At 31.8% G+C, this 25,807-nt stretch overlaps 4 protein-coding genes across 4 annotated transcripts; all 4 read left to right on the top strand.

The window, feature by feature from the left end:
* The first annotated feature begins 1,125 nt into the window (after positions 1-1,125).
* LOC122582507 lies at positions 1,126-4,304 on the top strand. The gene is made up of 3 exons (XM_043754912.1): positions 1,126-1,361; positions 3,442-3,516; positions 3,977-4,304. Exons 1-3 carry the CDS (start codon positions 1,227-1,229, stop codon positions 4,136-4,138), a joined length of 372 nt encoding a protein of 123 aa, XP_043610847.1. The 5' UTR covers positions 1,126-1,226; the 3' UTR covers positions 4,139-4,304.
* A 4,153-nt stretch (positions 4,305-8,457) lies between these two features.
* Positions 8,458-9,503, top strand: LOC122582237. Its single transcript, XM_043754604.1, has one exon. The coding sequence runs from the start codon at positions 8,549-8,551 to the stop codon at positions 9,254-9,256; it is 708 nt and encodes a 235-aa protein (XP_043610539.1). The 5' UTR covers positions 8,458-8,548; the 3' UTR covers positions 9,257-9,503.
* Positions 9,504-16,704: 7,201 nt separating this feature from the next.
* On the top strand, positions 16,705-19,041 carry LOC122582962. Its single transcript, XM_043755399.1, has 2 exons — positions 16,705-16,876; positions 17,333-19,041. The coding sequence occupies exons 1-2, from the start codon at positions 16,799-16,801 to the stop codon at positions 17,681-17,683; spliced, it is 429 nt and encodes a 142-aa protein (XP_043611334.1). The 5' UTR covers positions 16,705-16,798; the 3' UTR covers positions 17,684-19,041.
* LOC122581503 lies at positions 17,838-19,011 on the top strand. Its single transcript, XM_043753733.1, has 3 exons — positions 17,838-17,994; positions 18,093-18,742; positions 18,844-19,011. Exons 1-3 carry the CDS (start codon positions 17,838-17,840, stop codon positions 19,009-19,011), a joined length of 975 nt encoding a protein of 324 aa, XP_043609668.1.
* Positions 19,042-25,807: the final 6,766 nt, after the last annotated feature.

Genomic DNA, 25,807 nt, shown 5'->3' on the forward strand with positions numbered 1-25,807 from the left:
TAATATTATTTAATTTTTTTATATTTTTATTTTGTCTTTTAATTTTAACCTAGATGATTTGCTAATAAGTAATAACGATATACTTTGTTGTTAATTTTGTCATGGTGTTGGTAATCATAAAATAATTGATATATTCATGGAAAATGAAATGTGATTATTTAGAAGTTTTTTTATTTAACGACATTTTATTTTACTTTTAAATTCCATGCGTATCAATGATAAAATTTAAGATGGCTGAGATTCGAATACAGATACATTTTTCAATATCAAAAAACTTAACAAAAACTATCAACCTATTAACTCCTTATTCAAATGTTTCATCTATCATAATATCATCTAAATTTAAATAAACTATAAAACGTTGTTAAATTTTCATATATTGTTTATGATCGTATATATCCAAAATTCCAAATAATGCTTCTATTAATTTTAAAATACTTTCAAAAATAAGTAAATTATGTTATATAAAAGTATTTAACCAAAAATATAAAAGTATCTATACAATATGGCAGGAACAAATGGAAAATATGATAGCGATGTCACAGATGACAGAATAGTGGTGACGACGGAAGATGGTGATGGTAGGGCATATGATGGTGATAATGCATAAGTATAATAAAGTTTTCTTTTTAATGAAAAGGATTTACATATTGATTGACAATTGTAAAATAGATCATTTGTTATGACATTATTTAAAGTTATTGTAAGAGATAAATAGTCTTATAAAAGTTAAAATAAATAGATCAAAATTTTAAAGTTAAAAGAAGGTCAAATATTTTCTAAGATACATTATTATAGATTTACATAATGTTTTAATTTATACATTAAAAAACTATGCAAATATTCAAATTTTAAATATAAATCTTGTTTATAAAGTTGAATCTCAAATAACATTATCACATCAGATTTTAATGATTTGATATGACTTATAAATCTCTATATAAAAAAATGTATCAATCACTTCTATGGGCAGAGAATAAAGATGAAAAATAACATAACAATAATTTATATACATTAAAAAAATTCAAAATCCCTAACTTAAAAATCCTATTGTATTTTATTTTTGTTTTCTTTTAATATTATTATTTCAAACCATATCCCTTGTCATTTTGTCAAATCTATATACAAATCAATCAAATAAAACACTTCATTCAGATTGACTGAACACTTTTAATAAGTAGAAACTAAACCCTTAGAACTAAAGCCCCAAAATTTCGTATACAGAAATGGCCGGAAACAATGAATTCGTATACAGAATAAGTACCGCAGACGAGTGGTCAGAACTGCAAAAGAATGGATCTACATTCGGTCAACAACTCGACAAGGATTCTCAGTATATCCATCTCAGCAACCTTGATCAGGTTCCTTCCTTTATCTCACAAATTTAATATTTTATAAACCCCATTTTCTGCAATCTTGTGCCTTTAGAAAAAGATTCAGTACAGTTGGGGATAATTTTAGGTTAAATAAATTTAATATCAATTCATAGTTTGTGATTGTTAATTTTAAATTCCTTATTCTTTTCAACTCTCGAGTTAGCAATCCGAATTCCGAAATGCCTTAGTATTAGTTGTAGTTACTCTTGTTTATGATAATCTCTACTTATTCCAAAAGAAAATCGCGGTGTTTGCTATGTGAGATATTTTAAGAGGCAATGCCGCAATGACATGAGAATGTAATGAACTTTGACTGAATATTTATTGTATGAATGAACTTTAAAAATGTTCTTTTGATGTAAAGAACATATAAATCTTTATCTTTGATGTATAACTTAACAAAGGCTTCGTTAAATTAGTAACGTGTCAAAAAATTTCATCTTTTTGGTTTTCGTTTTTGCTTTATGTTAATTATTACTTGAAAACTATAAAAGGTTTGATACGCCAATGTATTCTACAGTATTAAGCGAAAAAGGTCGTATATTTAGGTTTCGTCTATTAAAAGGACAAGTAACATCGTTAAATCTTAACAACAGGGAATATATTTAGTTTTCATCTATTAAAAGGATTTCATTTCTGAAAATTTCTCAATAAAGGTAACATCGTTAAATTTTAACAACAGACCTTCGTTAAGTGCCATGTCGGTTTGCCACGTCATTAAAAAAGCTGACTTGTACATACACCTGGATATATAACTGTGTTCACCATACTATATATCTATTTACATAAACCCTATTTCTCTTTCCCCGTTCCCTCCCCTTTTCTCCATACACTATTTTTTCAATCGGTGGACATCTTCCGCCGTCCCAAACACCACCTCGTGATAGTGAAATTGATTACTTACACGTCGTGATATTTCCATGGAATGATAACATTATTTGTGTTCATTGAAGTCTGGTGTTGATTTGATGATTGAATGACGGTGCCCATGAATTGTTTTAGTAATTTGACCGGAATCCCAGATCAAAGATTTCGCATCCTCTGTTACAAAATTAATTTGATCGGAGCACATGGAGTCCGATTGGACAAAACTTAGATCAACGTGGGTGTCGGTTGTGGGCAGCGGCGGTTTGGGACAGAGGTGGGTGGCGGCGGTTGTGGTCAGAGCTTGGTTGTTTTCGATTGGGTGGGTGGCGGGGGTTGTTTCCAGCTACAAAGTTTTCATCTGCATCACATATCGACATACCTAGTTTTTCAGAAGTTGATAAATGACATTCTTCATCACATGACGATTGGGTGGTTTTGATTAGTGCCATGGTGACCGTAATGTCTCATTCGTGGTAAACGTGGGTTTTGTATTGTGGGAAACTTTGTAAGGTTTGAACTAGAATTGAAATATTGATTAGTTAGGAAAATGGGTTAGTGAGGAAATTGAAAATCTTTGATCATGAAAATTGTATGTGATTGAAAAAACAGAGAGTTACTGAATGAATGGATATATATATATATATATATTTAATTCGTTTTTGTAATTTAGATCGAATGGATACAAATATAAATGTATTATTTTTAGTGTTTTGTGTGCTTCTATATAGATATGGACCCAGTCAAAGTCCACGTAAGCTTATTTTGATGACGTGGCAGTGGTGATATGTCACTTAACGGAGGGTTGATGTTAAAAACTAACGACATTCCCTTTATTGCGAAATTTTTAGAAACGGGTTCCTTTTAATAGACGAAAACTAAATAGGTTCCCCTTATTAGGAATTTTAGGTAAAAAGGTTACCTTTTATGGATTTTTTCCTTTAATATATTGTATCAATAGTATAGTATTATATGTTGAGATAACTTTGAATTAGTTCTAGGTACAAATCTGGTGTCACATTGATAACATAACGATTTTTTTGTTCCTTACATCAGATAAACCTTTTGAAAGTAAGTTTCTGGCCAAAGTTCATTATATATCCGTGCAATAAACCCATACTTTTAAATCGATTCACTAGAATCAAGGACTTGAGTAATCACTGTTTTCACGAGTGTTGTGGTTTATGCTTTTTTGCTTCAGGTAAAGTCAACCTTAGAACGGTTTTACTCGAATACTACAATGGATCTTTTCCTGCTGCAGATTGATTGTCAGAAGGTAAGTACCATGACCATAGGTTACATTATCACTTATGTGCCAAATTTTGACCTTTTTTCACTTATCAATGGGTTGGGTTGGGTCAGGTTATGTGCTATTTCAAATAGCTCAAATTAGACACAAACAGAAGGTTTAAGCTCACAAGAAAACATGTATAGTGTGTCAAACAGCTGAAAATCAATGATTTTGACCCAACGTCGTTTTAACTTGCTACCCACCCCATCCATTTTACCTCACCTCTAATCTTCACTAATGTATTTGGGTCAGCTGTTGGAGATTCACATGCTAATGTGCCTGGATTAGTTTCATATTTGTGGGTAGTGATAGAAGCATTTTGCAATATATAACTATGGCAGAGTTTTCTAGCAACTTGTCATGTCAGTATGCAATAATGTTTGGAGTCACGAATGTGCGTTTACCCAATTGAATGTTTTTTTTGTGATTTGATATGTGTTTGTAGCTTGGAGATGGATTGATTTATGAAGATGTGGATGGTTCAAATATCTTTCCCCATTTCTATGGCCCATCTCGAAGTTTCGTTCCTCTCACCCTTGACATGGTTGTCAAAGCAGAGAGAATAGTTTTATCGAATGGCCAATTTACTTGTAGCATGTTGAATTAGGAAGACCATAATGTGAAACTCATGCATCTTCTCTTCCTCCATATTTGAATGTTACAAGTGTTGTATAACTTAACATTTGAGTTACTGTGTATTGTGTACCGGTGAGTTGGTCATGTACTGTGTAACTTTTTCTATATTAATAATGGTAAATGATATGTTGATTCTATACAATTTCGTAATATCTTTTTTCTACTCGGATTACTGAAATATCATATTCTGTATCCAACAAAACACATTTGCAGTTGCAAAATGGGTTGTTTGTAGTCCAACTTGAAGTGTGTAATCATTAGAATATAGCAACTATTCTTACATCTGATGTCTTGTTGCTATTTCACCTTTTGCTTTATTGGATTTTATAAGTAGTATTGGATCTGATAAGCTAATGAGCCAAATGGGTACTATATATCCAGTTCCAATATATGCAGAATGATCATATTACTAGTTAGACACAGCTTAATGGTTTTAGCGAAGTTTTTGCGATAGATACTGATGATAAGCTAATGAGCCTAATGGGCAATTAGTACTGTTGCAAAATGGAATCGATTTAGAGACTGCTTAGTGCTTACTAATGCCTAAAGAAGATGAAGATGTACATTTGGGTCATTAGTTGATTGTGAAGTTTCTTCTGTTTGGTTGCTTTTGCTATCCAATGGCATCATTTCGATCACAAGATGTCATTTAAATGTTATTTAGAGTGTATTCTTTGAGTTTTTTTTAAAAGAAAAGAAAGGGGAAGATTGGATAGGGGAAGAAAGGATAGAAGATTAGATTTATAAAAGTCATTCTTGAGTTTGAAAGGAAAGTGAAAGAAAAATAATCGGAACAATCGCCGGAAACCTGCAACCACCGCCGGAAACTTGCAACCACCGTCGGAAACCTCCAACCACCGCCGGAAACCACCCCTTCCACGCAACCACCACCGGAAACCTGCAACCACCACCTGCAACAACCACCGGAAATCTGCAACTACCACCTTGGCAACCACCACTTCCACGAGTTTCCTTCCAAATCAGGCCAAAATGGCCAGAAAACTTTTGGGGGAAAAAACCTTGATTTTTCCTTCCCTTCACTTTCTTTTCTTTTGAAAAAAAAAACTCAAGAATGCAAAAAGGTGATTTTTCTTATCTTTTCCTCTTTTTTTTTCTTTTGGAAAAAAAACTCAAGAATGCAGCCTTAAAGATAGTGATATTAGACTTTTTTTCTGTGTGAATGGATTGCTTGGAGTTATATTTTAAAGAAAATATTCTATCAATACCTAAATAATTATGTGTCAACCATAATACCATACATGCTTAGAATATGTCTACTAAAAGTAATGGATAATAACAAAAATACATTTGAATATAAAAAATGAGATAGTTTATTAATATTCGATGTAATTTAGTAGGGTAGTATTACTTTTATCATTTAAAATCTTTTATTATACTAAAGTACAGTTGCTCTAATAACTTATAAACCAATCATAGTTCTCGATTTCTTATTGTTGACTTTTGTTTTCAATTTTGACTTTAATTTACACTTTTTTGTTTTCCATCACAAATTTACACTTTTTACCCAAAAATTTTAATATAATAAATAAAGAATAATAGCTATTATATATCCAATAGAATAATTGATAATACTTATTCAATATAATAATAACTAATATATATCCAATAATATGTTCTATTATATATATAATTATTAATTATAAATAAATTAAATTTATTGTAATTATATTAAGATTTTAATAGTAATTATATTATTTTAATTTTAATTTCAACATATATCAAAAGACGGTTGAACTAATGACTTATTAACCAATTATATCGTTTGATTTCATCAAGTTGACTCTCGTGATGTCATCATTAGTTCTTTACATAATTTTATTTAATTAATAAAAACAAATAACTAAAATAATTATTAAAGATGAGATGACAAAAAACATTACAACAAATTCCGTCCATATAGAAGTCTTTCAAATGATGAAGGAGGGTATATGCTTCAAATGTTCTTTTATTACATTAGTTTTTTTTCTGTTAGCTTAACATTTTTGGCAGTTGAATTGAATACTTAATATCTACTTATATCTTCAACTTTGAACTTATAAACTTTTATGAATTACATATATTAATATCTAATATTAGTAATGTAGTAAGTCCCGTGTCCAGTGTTGGACACGGGTCTAAAATCTAGTTAAGAATAAAGTTAAGGTGGTCATAACCTTTGATTAAAATCAAAAGTCTAGATTCTATAATTATTTTTAAATTTTGATCTTTTATTTTAATTTAACGATCAAGATTATCCCAACTTTACGTAATAACTCAAACATGATAATATTATTTTTTTAAAATTGTGTTTGAAAATATTGTCTTTGAAATTTTTGAGTCTAAAAACAGGTACTGAGGTACCCCGCATTTCCGATTAAGTAAAAAGTTATTTCCTCTTGTTTTGCATTCGAGAAACGATTTACTGTATTAATTTTCTGGAGCTCACAAGCAAACAAAGCTTCAATGCATTTGTAGTTTTTAACATGCAATAAACTTTTTAAAACTACAATCTGTATTTTTAAAATGAGAAACGAGAGAAAATATTATCAATACACATCTCACAAATACGGAATATTTATTTTTGAAATACCCAAAATATAAACACAATTTGTTTACCAACTGTTGGTGTCGTTTAGGGAATGGTTTTAAATGATTTTAAATTTGTTAGTTCCTTGAGAATTACGATTTAAACATGTTGACATTGTTAAAAAGTTTGTCATATTGATGTGAGCATTATGATTTGGATTTTTTTTTATCCATTTCAAAGCGAAACAATGACATTGGTAAGTAGGTAATGTAAAATAACATTGATGGGTATTTCATAAACCCACAAACTTTTTTATCGCTAATCTGTTGTGTTATTTAAGACAAATTAGTTGTCAATCCAGTTAAATGTGTTCAGCTTTAATCAGCATAGTGATAAGAGTAACACTTAATAGAATTTTTTCTGAATATTCGATCGGTAATATATCAGAAAAACCTCGTGAAATCTTATGCGTACCCAAAACAATGAGATATTGGACTATAGACAGTTACATGTATTTGAAAGGAAAAACCCCAAAATTTGTTCTACCTAAAGATCGAACTTAATCTCTTACCAGCTACTAATTTAGTATTTTAGGGATGTAAAACTTGATGTTTTTGTTGAGAAATATAATCCTATTCTCAAATAAGATGGTTACTTATTGTATGATTAGCTTATTTTCAGGTTTATAAGAAGATCAATTAAACATACTTTATGGTTTGAACTTCAAGATTACATCTGCTGGACTGAGAGTACAAGATATTGTTTTCTAAAGGACTAAAGATGTACAAGAAGGAAATAAGAGAAATACAGGGGTGTTTTGTGACATTGTTTGAAAGTTCCCATGTATAAATAGATGGTTATGACCCGATTAGCGTTCATAACAAATACTCTTATATTTTCTGTATAATTGTGTATCTCATTCTCTCATAAGTTTGATTAGATTTAAAAGATTACAATTGAGATTATAATAATACATTCAATAATATAGTTGAGTGATTCACCACTGATTAGCAGGAGTGGATTTTTTGTGTTGTTTAATCAATTTAGATTGATTAAATTCTGGCTGATTAAATAAAAAAAATGTATAAGTAGATGGTTATGACCCGATTAGGGTTCATAACAAATACTCTCATATTTTCTGTATAATTGTGTATCTCATTCTCTCATAAGTTTGATTAGATTCAAAAGATTACAATTGAAATTGTAATAATACATTCAACAATATAGTTAGTGATTCACCACTGATTAGCAGGAGTGAATTTTTTGTGTTGTTTAATCAATTTAGATTGATTAAATTCTGATTAAATATATTGGATTAATTGAAATTAATTCAGAGATATAAGTTTTTGTTCAGTTTTGGATCAAAATTTAACTTAGCAAAATGAACTCATGATTTGAAACAAAAGTTTCTCCAAATTAACTTTATTTAAAATTGAATAAAAATAAGCAATATGATCCAAAATTTCAAATCCAAATTTGCCGTTTTAAATAAAAAAATGTTTATCGCGTTTTGTCCTCTATCATAGTCATAGTCAAAATTAGACCCCACCTGTCCACACTGTGATCACATTCTCCGTCCTCACTCGGCGTCAATCCGCCACGTCATCATCTTAACAAACTTATAAAAGCTTAAAATATAATAATCCTCGAAGATAACTACACCAAACCGAATACCCACATATACCGGTAGGTCCCACTTCAATCAAATCTTAACCGTCCATCTAAAATAATCCACCGATTATATTAACTCGTGTGTACCAGATAATTCCTCTTTTCTTCTACTAATCTCAATATACTATACTCTGTATCTACATCAAAATATACTCTGTATCTATATATCTATATAATTCTCTGATGGAGCCTAACGGTGTTGCTACCTACCGTCACCGTCGATCACCGTCGTCCGACCGGTTCTTAGGTGTCTTCTCACCGCCGTCATCTACCGGAGTGATCTCCGGTGGTTCATCAGCCGCCGGAGATGATTTCAGTGAAGACGATGTGTTTTGGACAGGAGATTTCGCGGAACAGAAACGTCAGTCGTCAGATCCGGTTAACGGAAACCGGAATGTTGCCAGTTACAGTCCGTCATTCCGGCAACAGGATAAGTTCGGTATTCTGGCGGCGTTACCGGAAGATAACGGCCGGAAAGTTAATCGTCCGGTACTAAACCGTCGAAACCCTAGCAGTTCAATCGGATCTCCGACGTTTGGAAATCCTATAACGTCGCCGTCGTCGTCGCGGTTAATTCCGTCAATTCCTAGACCTAATAAGCACGATCGAGATTTTTCAGCGTCTATGCCGTTGAAATTCCAGCAGTCGGCGCCGGTGAATGTTCCGATGTTTGCGAGGAAACCGAGAACAGGTGGTGGAGAGCTTGCTGACGTGGACATTGGTGAAGATGATGAAGAGGAGATGCTTCCGCCTCATGAAATCGTTGCAAGAGGGTCGAATTCGCCTCATACGACTTTTTCGGTTTTAGAAGGCGCTGGAAGGACTTTAAAAGGCAGGGATTTGAGATTGGTGAGGAATGCTGTTTGGCGAAAAACCGGTTTCCTTGATTGATTGATAGAATTTTGTGTTTTGATTGATTCCTGATGGTTTTTGTGATACCTTCCCAACTGCCTGCCTGCCTGCAATTTGGACTGTGAAGTTGAAGTTTTTTTTTATTAGAGCTTTTGCAGTCTTTTTAAAAAAGGTTATAAATATTAGTATCAGTATTAGTAGTAGTGATTAGTAGAAAGGTGGGGGATTATGTTTTTAATTTTGGATAATGATCAAGTTTTTTAATGTTGATGAATCTATTTTGACATAGTTTATGTTGGTTTTTAATGTGCATAAAAATTGGGGGCAATGATAAATATATATTTGCTGCATTTCATGTTGTTTGTTTGAATTGCTTTTTTATAAAGTTTGAAGTTTGATTTTTGTTGAGATGGGTTTTCGCAAAGATGATCAAAACTGAAGTCGAGTTGGGTAAAAAGATGAATGCTTTGGTGTTCTTTGAAGTGTAACTGTGTAATAAGATGAGTGGTTTGGTGTTTCTTTGAAGTGGAATTGGGTAAAGAGATAAATGCCTGTTTCATGTAGAAAATTGTGAATTGCTTTAGTTATGATCGTTCTTCTGACATTTGCCTCCCATGGTATGTCTAATATTTTGGCTTGAGGTTTACAGCAAATCGAATTGTTTCTCAAGCTCTTTACTTTCACTTGTTTTGCCTTTAGTGTAATGTAATGGTGCTTTTGTCTTTGTTTATAATGCATATATCTGGGTTAAAACTTATGCAATGATTCGTTGCACTGAGCAACATTGCTAGTTATTGCTGATTTGCTGCCATGTTTGTATGCAAAATGAAGAGTATTTGGTGTCAAGTAGGTGGTGCATATAGTAGGTAATTCATGCCGTATGCTTCAGACTTGGGACATCACTCAGATCAGTCTTCTCTTCACTCTTCTCAATCTAGGCATTGATTGCAGTCTTGTTATATTTCTTTTGCATCTGCCATTAGCCCATTATCACATATTGGGAAAAATCTGGATGTCAGAGTAATTTTTGGGATTGTAACATTGTGTATGTATGTTACTTATAAAGTATCAAAACAAGATAATTGCTCATACGGAATGTAACATTTGTTTAGATTTAGTGGAAATACAATTTGTAGATCTCACAACTGATAGTGTGTCTGCATTTTAGCATTTTAACCATCTCTTTGCTTGCAAGTTGATCAAGTTGATCTTGCAATGCAATCTTCGATGTTATTCTCTTAATTTTATAGTGTGTAGTAGCAACTGAAGGTCATAACAGTTGCAGAAAACTACACAATCTGCTTTTTTCATTGTTGTTAGGAATTTGTGAACTGTTAAATTAGCAATTTAGCATATTATCACTTGTTCATGGTTCTGCAATGACCAAATATGTTTCATTTTTACCTTTATGTGATTCCTCTAAAAAACTAATCTCACTTGTCACATACATCAAGAAAGAAGAGAGAATCTACTTGTAATTCAAATTGAAAAGGCGATTGCTATAAAGCTAAATAATGAAGGATTAGATCCATACTTGCTAGTAGTAACAAAAGATACTAGGAATTGATTATATGCCTGCCTTGTAATTAAGCCATTTTTATTATACCACGTTTAACCGATATCCTTGTTTTCAGAGTACTTCAATGAGGAGATATCGATCGAGTACTTGGTAATTAAGCCGGTGCTGCCCACTTAAGACTCTCTACGTACCGCACAACTTTAACATTTCCAATGTGTATAGCCATGATCTTATGGGGTTTACCCTTGGTCGCGATTGGATCATAAAAAGCTAGAGAATTACGGTACACTTTATAAATGACCTCACTATCCATTAAATTACCATCTGGATTTATATTGTTAATAGGTAAAAACACATTATTGTGTTTTACCCATGATGATTGAGTAGTCATATCCATCACCCAAACCTCACATTCGTCATAACCAACATGTGACATCAAACAAATCTTTCCAGCCATATTACCCAAACCAATTCCTGGTTTTTGGATAGACATTTTTATAGAACCTGGAAGAGCCATCTCCGTAAAAGTCTCTCCGCCGAAATCAAATACCACTATTGTTAGTCGACAATCAGTTGTCTTCTCCTCATGATCACCAACCCAATGAACGTGGTCCTGATGTCCATGTACACAAACCTGTACATGATCATGAATCCTTGTAACGTGTGACGGAAACTTGTCACTAATTACTTTCCATGAGCGCTTTCTCATACTGTAAGTATGAACCTCCACCAGCAAGCACTCATCAGTTGAGTCTTTATCAGGGCTGAATATAACAGTTAAAACTTTGTAATCATCCATTTTGGGATCAAATCCAAACGTAAAAAAGGTACTCCTATAATAACGACTGGTGTAGCGCCCAGGGTAATATCTGGGAGAACCAATAACTTGGAGCGACAGGGGTTCCAAATATTAATGACGTCAAGAATCTGATGATCATAACTAGGATGACGAAAGCATATTAGGCCGTCAATGTAGCCAATAACAGTACAGGTGGCGTAAGATGGTATATTATTAGCTGCAGGGAGTTTGATGAAATTATTATTCACGATCGGACGAGGATCTGATGAAAAGCTTATTACCTTGAATGGTTCATGGTTGAAAGAGAGTTTAGCGTCAAAGCCCAATAATAAAGTTTCTTTGTCGAGATGCAGGGCTTGATCGAGATGGGATTTTAGAAAAACAGGTTCAGATAAACGAGCCTTCCAGGGTTTAGAGAGGCACCTCAGCTGGCCAACTTGTTTCGAGGGTAGCCAACTGAAGATGTTGGTTAAAGCATCCTCACAGAGGCGGCTCGCCATATTGTAGGAGTTCATTTCCTCTTATCTCTAATTCCGATTGGGATACATATATATGTAGGGAACTAAAAGAGTTTTTGATAATACTTTTTGCTTAATGGGCTTAACAAACCACAAAAAAACTTAACCTGTTAGGTCAAAATGTGTGCTTACCAAATTGGTATAGATCGAATTGGTAAAATGGTAATGATGTAACTTAACCAATGAGAAGCTTCCAAGTGTCATCTAATATCCAACCTTAAGCATACGAAAAAGAATTTATTTATTTTTTAACCCTCGATTATAGCTTAACGAAATGACGTTCTATGCCATTTCTAGCAGATCCTTGCAATGTTATAAATTTTAGCAACTTTGAATAGATTGGTATGTGTAGGCATTGAAAGAAGTAAGTAGTTAGTATTTTGGAATCCATTGACACGAGTTTACAAGGACGCTGTTGGTTTCTATCTAGATTCTTCTAATGACGATGCTTTCAAGGTACTCCATAAAAAGGTATCATCGCTTTTGGTTTCTATTTAGCTTCTTCAAGGCTTATATCTATTGGATCGAGCACGTAAAATTCGTGGAGAAAAATTCAATGTTTAGGAAACCACCTAGGTATCTTTAGCAGATGTTTGGTACAATGGAATAGAAAGAGTGGAAAACAAATGAGAAATACTTTTCATGTTTGGTTGTAATAGAAAATGAGAAAAAGATTCGAGAAATGAGAATTAATTCCATTCCCTCAATTTTCTATAAAATGTAGAGAATTGATGGGAATGTAGAGAAGTGTAGAGAAGTGATGTTATATGTATTAAATTTAATAATTATTTAAAACTTTGTATTTTTTACGTATTAATTTGTTCATACCAAACAACGAAATCCATTTTTTCCCCTACTATATTCGATCTCTCTATTACATTTTCATTCTCTTTGATTCACTTCTACCAGCACCCCCTAAGTGTCGTTGGTCGCAGACAACCTTAAACTCTTTATTTAGTGGTGAGAGATGTCAGCATTATTGGAGGTCAAAGATGGATTGTCAGTTTTGATGTAAAATCGGAAAGTTTAGAGATATTAAATTCCCACTAATTAATTTCAAGTGATACGTGTTTTCGTGAGAGTTTAGTTGTTATCAACGGCATCATTCACTTGTGTGGTTCGTATTGTAATGGGATTTATATTCACGAGCTAGATTATTTTTTTCTTACGCGGAGTGGTCTCACTTCCTTGCAATATTCGGAGGGTAACCTTTGGAAGGATGGAAGTGATGATACCTGGGTGAAAGTAGCAACCTTTTCCCGTGCACAACATAATTTGATCAACTTTAACTATTTGTGTATTACGAGGAACGAGGATGATATCCGCATAATGCGACGGCGGTGGTGAAAAAAACGGTCTAGTGATGTTGGTGATCGTACTATTGGTAGTGGTGGCGGTGTCAAGTGGTGTAATTTGATGTAATTGTAATAATGAAAACTTTTAAAAAATTAAGGCTTAAAAATGTAAATTATTAAAATAAAGGTTTAAGGTGTAAATTAATTCGTTAAAGACAAATTTGGTAATTTTTAAAACTTTATCCAAAGTGCGAGTTTATTAAGGGTCAATTTAATAATTTGTTATGTAATATTTGAGTAACTATTTCTAAAAATAAGGAGTGTGATAATTTTTATAAAAGAGTATAGATGAGAATTGACTTATGATTGCAGACAACTATTTACGAAAACTTTTTTTGAATGGTCATTTGATACTCGACATCAAAAACACTTACTATACATACTCTAAATTACGAGATGTATACCATAAGCTGTTACATGTGATTAAAGAAGATAAACCAAAGATTTCTCACTCTAAAGCTGTTGAACCCAAGACTTATGAAAAAACCAGGGATGCATACCATTTGAGCCGGCTTCACTAACTTCCATGGGAATTAGGCGAGTTCAATTCGCAAACCATAATTGTTGAGACTCATGTTACCAAATCCCTAGCTTAAATGAAAATTAAAGAATCTATTGACTTTTATCGTTACTGTCAATCAATTACATGACACCAATTTTGAGGATACGACCGTTGGATCTCGGTATTAACATACACACGGAAACATACATTTATACTATATCCTTGAGTTTTTATTAAAAGAAAGAAAGGGAAAGATTGAATAGAGAAAGAAATAATAGAAAATCATATGAAAAAAAGGCATTCTTGAGTTACAAAAGTAGATCGGAAAAGAAAGGATAAAAACCATAAATTTACAACTATAACCTCATTAGAAAAAATCAGATTTATTTATATAACCACGTACGAAAGAACTTCCATCTGCTCCTTTTATCTTCATAACCACTCAATATCCTCCTCCTCCTTTTTTGTTGTTGTTGCTTACATATCCTCCAACTAAAAATCTTTACATATCCTTACATATCATTTACCTCCAACTAAAAAACAAAAATATATTAGGTAAAGACAAATAAGGACATACCGTTAAATAAGGACGTCCTTTAAAAAATCCTTAGTTTTAGACAAGATTCAACAACAAAAATATCCAAGGGTATCTAAAGACGCCTAAAAACACCTTATTAAAGATAGTCTAAAGTTGAACCAAACGGGCTATATAAAATTGTTTGGAAAACCAGTTGCAGTTAAACTGGTCAGCCTGGTCTCGTTTTCAGAACCATGGTAAGTACTCAAAGTTAAGTTGGGTCAGCCAAACATGGTCCGTTTTACCTTGCCACGAACCATATTCACCTAGTATCATATTAATAAATAATTTTATTTCTAATTGAAAATGATACATTATAATAAAAAACAATATATTCAATTTTCAACATATAAATCAAGTAAAAAAACCTATGGTTAGATTAATAAAATTAATAGTTTTGTTACAACTTCATCTTATATATCAATCATGTCAACTAAATGAAATTTTAACATAACTAAGCAGAGATTAATCTTAGAACAAGTTTTGTTTCATACGTTTACTAGCTCGATTGACATACTTTAAAAGTTTCTTCTGCGCTAATAGATAACCATTAAAATGCAATAAATCATTTGGGAAAACAACCAATTATATATAACTTTTAAATAAAATAACATACAGTAAAAGTAAGTATAACAAAAATTAGTCGAAATAAAAAGGATTGGCAAGTCAGAATATCAATAAGCGTTAATGGTTTAAATTCATCAAGAAATTACTCCTTTCCCATAATCATACTTTTTCCTCATTCTTGCCATTACTTTATAAAATCATTCTTAATCAACACCTTTTTTTAATAAAAAAAACTATATTAAAAATACTTAATAATGTTTCCCACAAGAAAATCCAAGCCATACAAAACCACTTTAAATCTCTTAACAATCTAAAACAACATAATAATAAACAAAACAAATATTTATCATAAAATTGTTCCAGATTCTTAATCGATTTATAAAACAGTGAAATTAGCTTGAATAAATAAATTCTTTGTGGGGTGGAAGAGAATCTCAATAGGAAAACCCTATAGAGATACCCTGATAATATATACATACATATACATATATATGTATGTATATATTAGATTTTTTATGTAGCGCGGCTATGACTCAAAACGCTTCCATTTTGATTTTATTGGAAGGCGATCTTAAGGGCTGCGCATATATAAACACATAATAATTATTAATTTGTATCAAATAAAATAAAAATAACATAAAAGATTGATGGAAATTTGATTGATATTAAAACCCTAATTTAGTGAAAACAGAGATGAAAGTGGAATGCTATACTGCTATGTGGTTTAGGGTTTTATAAAGATCATATGCAAGTGTTTTGATTTGGGCCTGGCTGATTGAGTTGAAAAGCCCAACGACAAAAAGCCTATTGGACTGAATGGTTTACTTAGAGTCCATTTATATGCTTTTGAAAAAATGATAATCCAGATTCCAGACACTTCAAAATTACGGATAACATGTAATAAAATGTTAAACATATGAATTTATCTCAAAAATAATTCGAATATCATGTATAACATTTTAATGTATCCAAAGATATAAATATGAAAGTCCATTTTATATTTTTTCTAACAAACAATTTTAAAAGTTTGCATAACACGTATAACATCAATTTCAATTGAAACCTAAAGATATTTCTTTTAATAGAAAGAAACAATGTTTTGAAAAACCAGACTGAATATTGGACCGGTCTCATAATATTTTATTCGTCGGTCCGATTGGACCGGAGTTTGACCGGGTTTTCAACATACGTATATAACTTAACATAAAAGTATATAGTACTGTCATATATATTGTATATTATTTTTATTTTAATGTAGTGATGATATTACTCATAATATAATGCAAGCCAAAAAGATAGATAATACCATAGGCGAGCAAAAATTGAACCAAAAACAAAAAAAAAAAACGAACCAAAATAATTGAACCGCTTAAAAACCGAACCCAATGGTTTTGATTTTTCAAAAACCGAATTTTTTCGGTTCGGTTTGGTTTTCATTATAAAACCGCACCGAAATAACCGAACCATGTGATTAAAACCGAACTGAAGTTGTACATTCAATATAGACGATAGATATTAGATATTTAGTTCTTCTCTGCTCATATTCCGATGTCATTAGTAATTTACTATTATTAATATTTAGGTTTACTAGTATTATTACTATTCCCCTTTCCCAAGAGGCTTTTCATTTTTCTAGGGAAAAATCTTGAGAGTAGATTCTTTCACCGATTGAGTTCTCTTTTTCAATTTATGTCAGTTCAAGATTACAGTATATATATATATATAGTTCATATATACCTTGATTATGTCACTCCAAAATCATATATCACTTTCAATACTCTGCATCAAAATCCTCTCTGTTCAAGATACATATCTGCTTCAGGTATGATTCTTTGTATCAAATATTCATATTCTTTAATATATATACATCACATTTGATGATTACAATATTGTATTTTTATATATGTGATGACTATTTTTTTAGCATAAAAAATTTCATTTTTTACATAAATTAGATTGTCTGGTAGTGATAGTAATTGTTAGATGGATATAAAGTACTTTTAATTTTTTATATATGTGATTCTGACTTCTGAGTTAACCTTAATTCTTTATCCTCTTTTATATGTGAATTCGTAGCCTCATATCTTTATTGTATTACAAGTATCATGTATATCTAATATATGAACTAGGAAGCACAGCTAGATTGGAGGGCTTTTTATTTTTTAATTTTTATCATTATAGTCTATAGATGATACTTGTATTATTATTAGTATTTGGAGGAACTTTTATTCATTCTTTAAGAAAGTCATGTATTGTTTCATTATTTGTTTTTTTATAGATGGAAGCAATGGATAACCAAAATATTGATGAACAGCCACCAAATGTGAATTTAGAGGATGAAAATGATAACGAAAGGGTGACTGGTGAAGGACACGTTGATGACAAGAAAGGAAATCGTGGTCCGAAGTCATGGGTGTGGAAACATTCTAAAGGGGGTGGGATGGATGTGGTGTGGTTATCGGTGAACCCCAGCCCCGCCTGGGAACACCGCCGCCAGGGGGTCGGGGTGGGGAACGGAAGGAAGAAAACGGGGAAGGTTCACCGAGGAGAGAGAAAGGAGCGTGGGGCCCGCGCGCAGGAAAGGAGCCACTGGTGGCTTGACACGTGGCGAGGGGAGCGGAGGAAGTAGCCGTTGGCTTTTTTTTTTTACCTCTTTCTCTATATATATACACTCTTTTCTTCTTTAAACAACACACAACTACTTTCATTTTCACTACATTTTTATAAAATTCAAACACCCCAACATTTTCATCACTAATTTCTTACACCCAACACCAAAAAATATGGCTTCCGGTATTTTGGATAATTCGAGCGACTCTCCTGACGAGTCAAACGATAGCTCTATGAAATTCTTTGTTAACGCGTTACACTTTCTTGAAGATACGGCAACTTCTAGTGCTCCTCAAACTCGACGGTATACGGACCGGCATCGGGAAATTGGTCTTGATACTTTTTTGAACGATTGGTTCGTTCAACAACCAAAATACGAAGACGATTACTTTCGAAAGAAGTTTCGAATGGACAAGACCATGTTTTAGATATCGTGCGCGACATTGAAGCAAACTTCCCGTATTTCCAAGAACGTTACGATGCAAGAGGAAGAAAAAGTTTTACGGCGATACAAAAATGCACATCCGCCGTTAGGCAACTCGCGACGGGTAACGCACCAGACGAGTATGACGAGTATTTGTGCATGGCAGCCAGAACGGCACGAGAGACCCTTGATTATTTTTGTGACGCCATCATTCGGTTGTATAGCCGAGAGTACCTACGCAGGCCGACGTCACACGACGTTGCACGCATCTTCGAGGCCCACGAGCTTCGTCATCATATGCCTGGGATGCTTGGTAGCATCGATTGCACACATGTCGAGTGGTCGGCATGTCCTAGACGTTTGAGAGGGCAATACACGAGGGGTGACCACAACGGTCCAACTATTATGCTTGAAATCACCGCGTCACATGATTTGTGGATTTGGCATGCTTTTTTCGGTGTCCCGGGGTCGAACAACGACATCAACGTGTTGAACCAATCCGATTTGTATGTCACAGCGCGTAACGGAACGGCTCCGGATTCTTCATTCCACGTGAATGGGCGATATTATAAACGTGGCTACTATCTTAGTGATGGGATCTACAACAAGAGGCGGCCAGAAAAGATGTCGAGCGAGCTTTTGGTGTCCTCAAAGGTAAATGGAAAATTCTTCAACGACCTCTTCGACCTCTAACGAAAGACAAAATTGGAAAGTATGTTCATACATGTATTATCTTACACAACATGATCATTAAGAGGGACGGGAGGGCAATCTCACCGGTCCATATAATGGACCCGCCAGTGCAACCGGTGTTCGATGAAAGTGTGTATGCGGAGTTGATTGACGAAGAAGTTCACCATCGCCTTCGATATGATCTTACGGAGCATGTATGGGCTCAAGATTTGGCGTATCTCGATGATTAGTTTTTTTTTAGTATTATGTAATGTTTCTTTTTTTTTTTAAGTATTTATTTAATATTTATTGTTTTTAAGTATTATGTAATGTTTATTTTTTTTAAGTATTATGTAATGTTTCTTTGTTTTAATATAATAAAAGGGTATGTTTTTAATTTTAAATAATTTGTGATTTTGTTAAGTAAAAATAAATGGAAATAAAAAAGATGATGTGGAAATTGGGGTTGGGGTGAGTAGCGCCACCATTTTGGGATGATTTGGGGTGAATTGGGGAAGTTTGAGGTGGAGAGTTTTTATTGGAAGATGGTGATGTGGATATTTGGGAAACTTTGGGGTTAGGGAAACCATTCCCACCCCCTAACTGTTTTAGTATGTTAAGCTAAATAGGAAGTAATATGCAATGTTTTTATTTGTGGTTGAATTTCCAGCCGTTGAAAAGTATTGCGATGAGTTTTTTCTGGATGAGGATTCAGACTAATGTAAGTAAGCATATTCTTCTATGAGGATTCAAACTAATTTGATTTTTAAAAACCGAATTGATTCGGTTTGGTTTTCGGTTTTAACCCAAAATCAACTTAAACTGAACCGTGCTCACCCCTAAATAATACCATTTAGAAATGTTATTTAATCAAAACTTATACAATAGTGTGTGATAATTTGTTCACAGCCGTCATATTTTATTATAGGTGTATATACTTTTTATTTTTTTAAATATCTATATTCATATCTTTTAGTCAAACTCTTAGTACTTATCTTTGAAAAGTGATATCTGTACTACTTCTTTTGATAGATTTTACCACAACTGTGTAATATTAGTTTGTACAGTCAGCTGTAAAAGTTATACCTTGTAGTACATAAATAAAAAATCATGGTACGAATATCACATCTCCTTATCTTTATCTGTAGACCTACTCGGCTATTCCATATTAAAGTCTTATCTTTTTCAAGACAATATGATCTTCTCCTTTTTCGATCTGCATATCTACAACTTTTTTCAAAACATTGTTTTAGGATTACCCGCATATTGTTAAACTTCTCATTTAGAAAGAAGAGCTCTTTTCTCTTTCTTTCTCTCCTAACATCAAACTCAAAGAAGATAAAGGAAGCAAGCCAACAACCACGATCAAAAAAATAAAAGTATGCTTTTTTATTTTATTTCATACTCAAAAATGTGATGAGAAAAAAAGACAAGAAAGAAACTCAACCAAATCTGCACCTTTTTCTCCCCTCTGACTGGAACTCCAACAAACCCGTCACAGGAGCCCCAACACTGATTTTTCCTTTAAAAATTAGAAGGAAATTGGAGAAGAAAATGTTTGACTTGAGTTGAACCGGTCCAAAGCGGCTCAAAGGCCGGCCCGGTTCTTATCTGACTGGGCGGTTCAAAACGGTTCATTGACAGGATTCGGACCGGGGGTTATTGAACTGTAAATCTTAAAAATGTTGGTCCAACCGTGCAGTCGGACTGCCGGTTGTACAATATATAGTAAAATGTTGGGCATATGAAAAAAAAATCTTATCTTAAAAATGATTATATAATATTTTAATTTACTGTGCCTAAAAGATATAGTAAATAACAAACTCGATTTTATATTTCTCATAACAATCAATTTAACAAAATTTCGTTAAGATTTTGTTTACATCGTAGTCCGTATATACACACCGGTCTTAACATAATAATGACATAATATAAATCAATCAATCAATCGAAACAAATACTCACATGCATTTTCATTAACACTTTCGTGGTAATTTTCGTTTTGTATTTCTGGCCAAGTCTTATTCTGGTCGATGAAAAGCGAGAGCTGGAATTGCGTGTAGCATCTTCACTCCAGTCCATTTCAAATATTTTGTCATTTTCCCAAGTGAAATTATTGCGGGATTAATTCGATCAGGAAGGGATATCTCTAGTGAACCTTATTTTTATAGGTATAAATTACTCTAGCTTACATTGTATTGTATGTACCCTCTAAAATCAAAGTATCTACAAGTACTCATATATTGTATCGTTTGACCTTCATGCTGATGAATCGTTACTCTTTTAAGATTTTTTAATTTAATCATGTGTTCTAAGCGTGATTTTATATATATATATATATATATATATATATATATATATATATATATATATATATATATATATAACTCTTTTAAAAAAAAGTAGTTAACCAAGCTTTTTAAAGCCCTCTTGCAATCTAACTATATTGAAAAAATGCCACATAAGATTTTATCCTATGTATCAACTTCATATTTTTTTCAAAAATAAACTATATATTTAGAAAAAAAATGAACTTATATATATATTAATTAATTAATAAATAAATATATTGTAGAAATCTAAGATTTTCTCAATAGATAAAATGATATCTTCTCTTTAACTAAAAAATCACGTTTATACCTAATGATATTTCATTATCTTTTTTATTCAACATTACATAAAGTTCTTTTCTTTTTTTCTTATGATGATTATATGGAAGTTTTCAAAACTATATGAATATACAAAAATAAAACAAATTAAGTGTAAAAAATAGTTTTAATTAGTTAAAAAATAGCATCGAAACTCATAAATCTTAACATTATATTAACTACACCTTGAATATATGTTCTAAATTTAAACTTTTTGTTTTAATAAACAATATCCTCTTTTAAGTATAAAAACTACCTTGGTGTATACCTTCTTCTTTGCCAATAGCCGGTAAGTACAAATAAGATGGGTTTTATGGTAAACGTACAACTAATTAATACACTTTAACAAAAACCCTTAGGGTTTCGTTTAGCAAAACCCAAAAAAATTGAGTCATATAAATTCAAGTAATTGTAAATCACCTGGAGTCCGAGACCTATCCCACCCTTAAACCAAATTCTACATCATAATTTTCTTTTTCTTTCTCTTTTGGAACGACATATTCTATCTCTTCTGGATTAGTCAATTAGATTAAACAAAAATTAAAACCACCATGGTGTTGATAATTCATTTCTAAAAATCGCAGTAACACCTTCAAATGAATATAAGTGTTTTACTTTTTGGATGTTAAGAAGAACATTCAACACATAAGGCATAGTCAAATTATCCTCTTTGAATTATATATTCAGCCAATTGTAATTTTTCATGTGACTTTTAACTTCTTTGGAGAGAAATGTAATGGAATTGTCACTCTACATTAAGGATCAAATTGACAAGATGACTACATGATACATGTTCTAGATGTAGATTATTTAGTGGCAACAAGAGGCAAATTACTAGAATTATTAGAAGAAAAACATATTACTAAATTCCTAATGATAATTTAAAGTATAGCTTAATAGCTTAAGTCCTTTTATCTCTTTAAGTTCATATTTTGTCAAGCTTTTGGTTGAATTTATTTCTGTTCAACCATATGTTTCAATGTTACTAAACGATTTATATAGTTCACATCACGTAATTCTAATGAAATATGTTCGCTATCGTTTCTTCATATATAAAGTGTATTATATAGTTTTTTATACAGCTCGCACATCGTGCGAGTCAAAAACCTAGTATAATATATAAAGATAGCTTGTCGTTTATCTATATTTCCTATTTAAACAAACTACCCCCTCCTCAAATTAAACACTCTACCTTTAAATTCTCTATTTTACCCTTATAATTTACACTTTCTCAAACACTTTATTCCTGAACTTTCTAAAATACCCTTAGAAAAATCCTATGCATCTATGTATCTATCATTCATTTTTTTGGAATAGAGATGTTTGTGCGTTTAGGTAATGAATATTGTGGTATGTTGATGTTTGCAGGTTGTTCACTATGTATAGTCATATAGATTGAAAGTAGTTTTTTTTTTTCAATTTTATTTTAATCTTTATAACGCTGGTTTGATAAGAGTTAGTTGATGTAAAAGACAAAACCTCAGTTTAATTTCTATATTCGATTAAAATTATTAGCTGCATCACGTGTATTTCTATTCAATACAACCCATTATTTTTTGTTCATGATACCCCTACATTTAACCACATTTCTTTTTCCACATGTGCCGCTGCAACGTGCGGGTATCCATTTAGTAAAATTATAAGTTTTTCACCGAGTCAATAAGAATGACACAACTTTAAACAAAATCACCATAACTATCTAATTGGAACAATAACACTATTTAGATGAAGAAATTAACTTAGATGCTTTTTTCTCACAACCATTTTAAATAAAGGATATCATATAATTAATGGGTTTGGTAAACAAAGTCTTAAGAGTTTTCGTTAAGATGCATTAACGAGTTGTACGCTTATCATAAAATTCAGGGAGCCAACATTTAATATGAAAATGTATAACATTTTTATGCACGTTGGCTTCATTTAAGCATTTCCATAATATAATATGTGCATATAAATTACTTGATGCAGAGAAATAATAAAAAAAGCGATTTTAGAATAATGTTTCTCGTGAAAATACCTAAGCTATTTTCTTATGGGTTTTGCTAACAAAGCCCTAAGGGCTTTTGTAAAGTACAATAAATAGTTATACATTTAGCATAAAAATTAGGGGTGAACTTGTGATATGGAAACGTACAGCCTTTTTTATGCAAGTTAAGTGAAGCTCTAAGGGCTTCATTTAACATTTTCTTTTTTTTTATTTGCATTTTCACTATGCACAAAATCTAAATCATATTCACAATTTAGCAAAAATTTTTCTAATTGTCACAATTTAATTAACACTTATAGCGACTTTGTATAAAACTTTTCAACTATTTAAATTACCACAGTTAATATCCAATTAATTTTCGTAAACGCGAGAAGTAAATTAATAATCATGAATCCACATAGCTACAAACGATATAATTGAAAGCATTAAACGGAGTTGAATATTATTCTTATTTTCTTTCAATTCATGGTTTACTTAAGGACTTGGAATATATTGTTTTTATTATAGAGTCATGGTCTCATGGAAAGTAAAACATGGGCTCCGTGTGAACTCCATTTTGTCTTCTTTGTCACACGTTGTCAAGAAGTAGTCATAGAGAAAGCCATGCATCAAGACTTCTGATCGAGATATATAGTATGTTACTGTGTTATATATATATAAACACCAAAACGTGTTACCGTTTAAGACGATAAAGCAACAAATTAGTGATAACAAAACTAATTAACATGGTTATGTTTAATTTGACACACGTACGTACGACGTCATCTCTTTGTTGCAAATATCTCTTACGTACTGTCGACAATGCTCGTTTGTACAAATTCTATGTCAAATATATAATTTAATTTTCATTATCCATACAATTGTTAATCTGGGCATCTTCACCCCAATAACTCCGCATGTCACGCACGCATCATCATCATCACTTTGTTACAACAACTAGAAGATCAGTTTATATGAATTAATAGATAATACGTATTGACATCATATATCTTTGTTAATCTTAATACGTATTGACATCTTATTTATTATATTTATTAATAAAATATAAGAACAGTTTAATTTTAGCTGATCAGAAATAGAAGACCAGTTTAATCTTTTGGACCCTTGCCGAAGGTTTTCACTATATTTAAAAAAATATATACCTTGAGGGACAGTTTAATTTCAGAAATAGAAGACCAGTTTAATATCCTAGCTGTTAAAAGAATACGTATTGACATCATATAGCTAATTGAAAGGTTGAAAGGTTATTCCCTAATTCAAGAGATCTTATGTTTAAGCTTTGAAAGGACATAAAAAGTCCCTTTATTAGCGCTTGGCTTGGGTATATTCAGGTTCAAGTTTGAGGGGCAGGGCTTACCCTTATTAATTATCGTACCTTCAGGCGGATTAATTGGGGTTTTTCCCCCAACGGGTATTTGAAATAGGCATTTCTACTTTGAGGGAACTCTCTAGCGTGGACCTGGTTAAGACAACGTATGCTAGACCTCCCGCTGTCAAATCACGACATGAGATTTCTAGCAAAATTCACCTTTTAAAAAAAAATATCTTTGTTTGCATTCTTAACATTTCAAGATTAAATTAAACTTGTCCAGTTTTAAATATTTGAAGTTTGACCATAAATATTTTTATTTGTGTTGTATAATATTTGATGAAAGTTAAATGAATTGATTATGTTTTAGATGTGTGTTTTATTGGTATAACTTTCCCCAACTATTATATAATACAAATAAAAATATTTGTGGTCAAAGTTCGCAAAGTCTAAAAATAGACTAATTTAGTGGGACGGATACTTGGAGTACTAATATATACCCTTACACATTAAAGTTAACCAATAGTTTAATTCCTTAGACATTTAGTCAAAATTTTTATTTTTATAACTAAATCATCTAATTAATTACTCCTAACTTATTTTGTTTTAATAATTTTTTTATATATTTAAATATAAAAATCACATAAATACATATTTGATATAGATACATGCACATAAAAAAACATAATTAAAATAGATACACATAAAGTATTATTATTAAATATCTTGGTTTCTCATCAAGATATTTTCCATAAACAGGGTTGAAGGTCCAATAAATTACTACTTAAAATTGTCTTTAAAAAAAAAGCCAACATGATATTCACAAATAAACAAATCAGTTATATCTAGCTGTTAGATTAACCATATAAATTAATTATAATCATCCGGCTTTGTCCTTTAATATTTTTGGTACGAGGAAGTTACTATATTATTTCTTAATTATGTATCTTACCCTTTATATATTTATTCTGCCTAAATGCCTAATCATTTACATTTACATCTTATATACATTTCTGACAAATAAGGATTCACTTATATAAAATCAAAAGTCAACAAAGCCATTGCCTCATTATTAATTGTATTGTACGAAAATTTTATTTTAA

The sequence above is a fragment of the Erigeron canadensis genome, chromosome 9 (assembly GCF_010389155.1).
Source record: "Erigeron canadensis isolate Cc75 chromosome 9, C_canadensis_v1, whole genome shotgun sequence".
NCBI classification, from domain to species: domain Eukaryota; kingdom Viridiplantae; phylum Streptophyta; class Magnoliopsida; order Asterales; family Asteraceae; genus Erigeron; species Erigeron canadensis.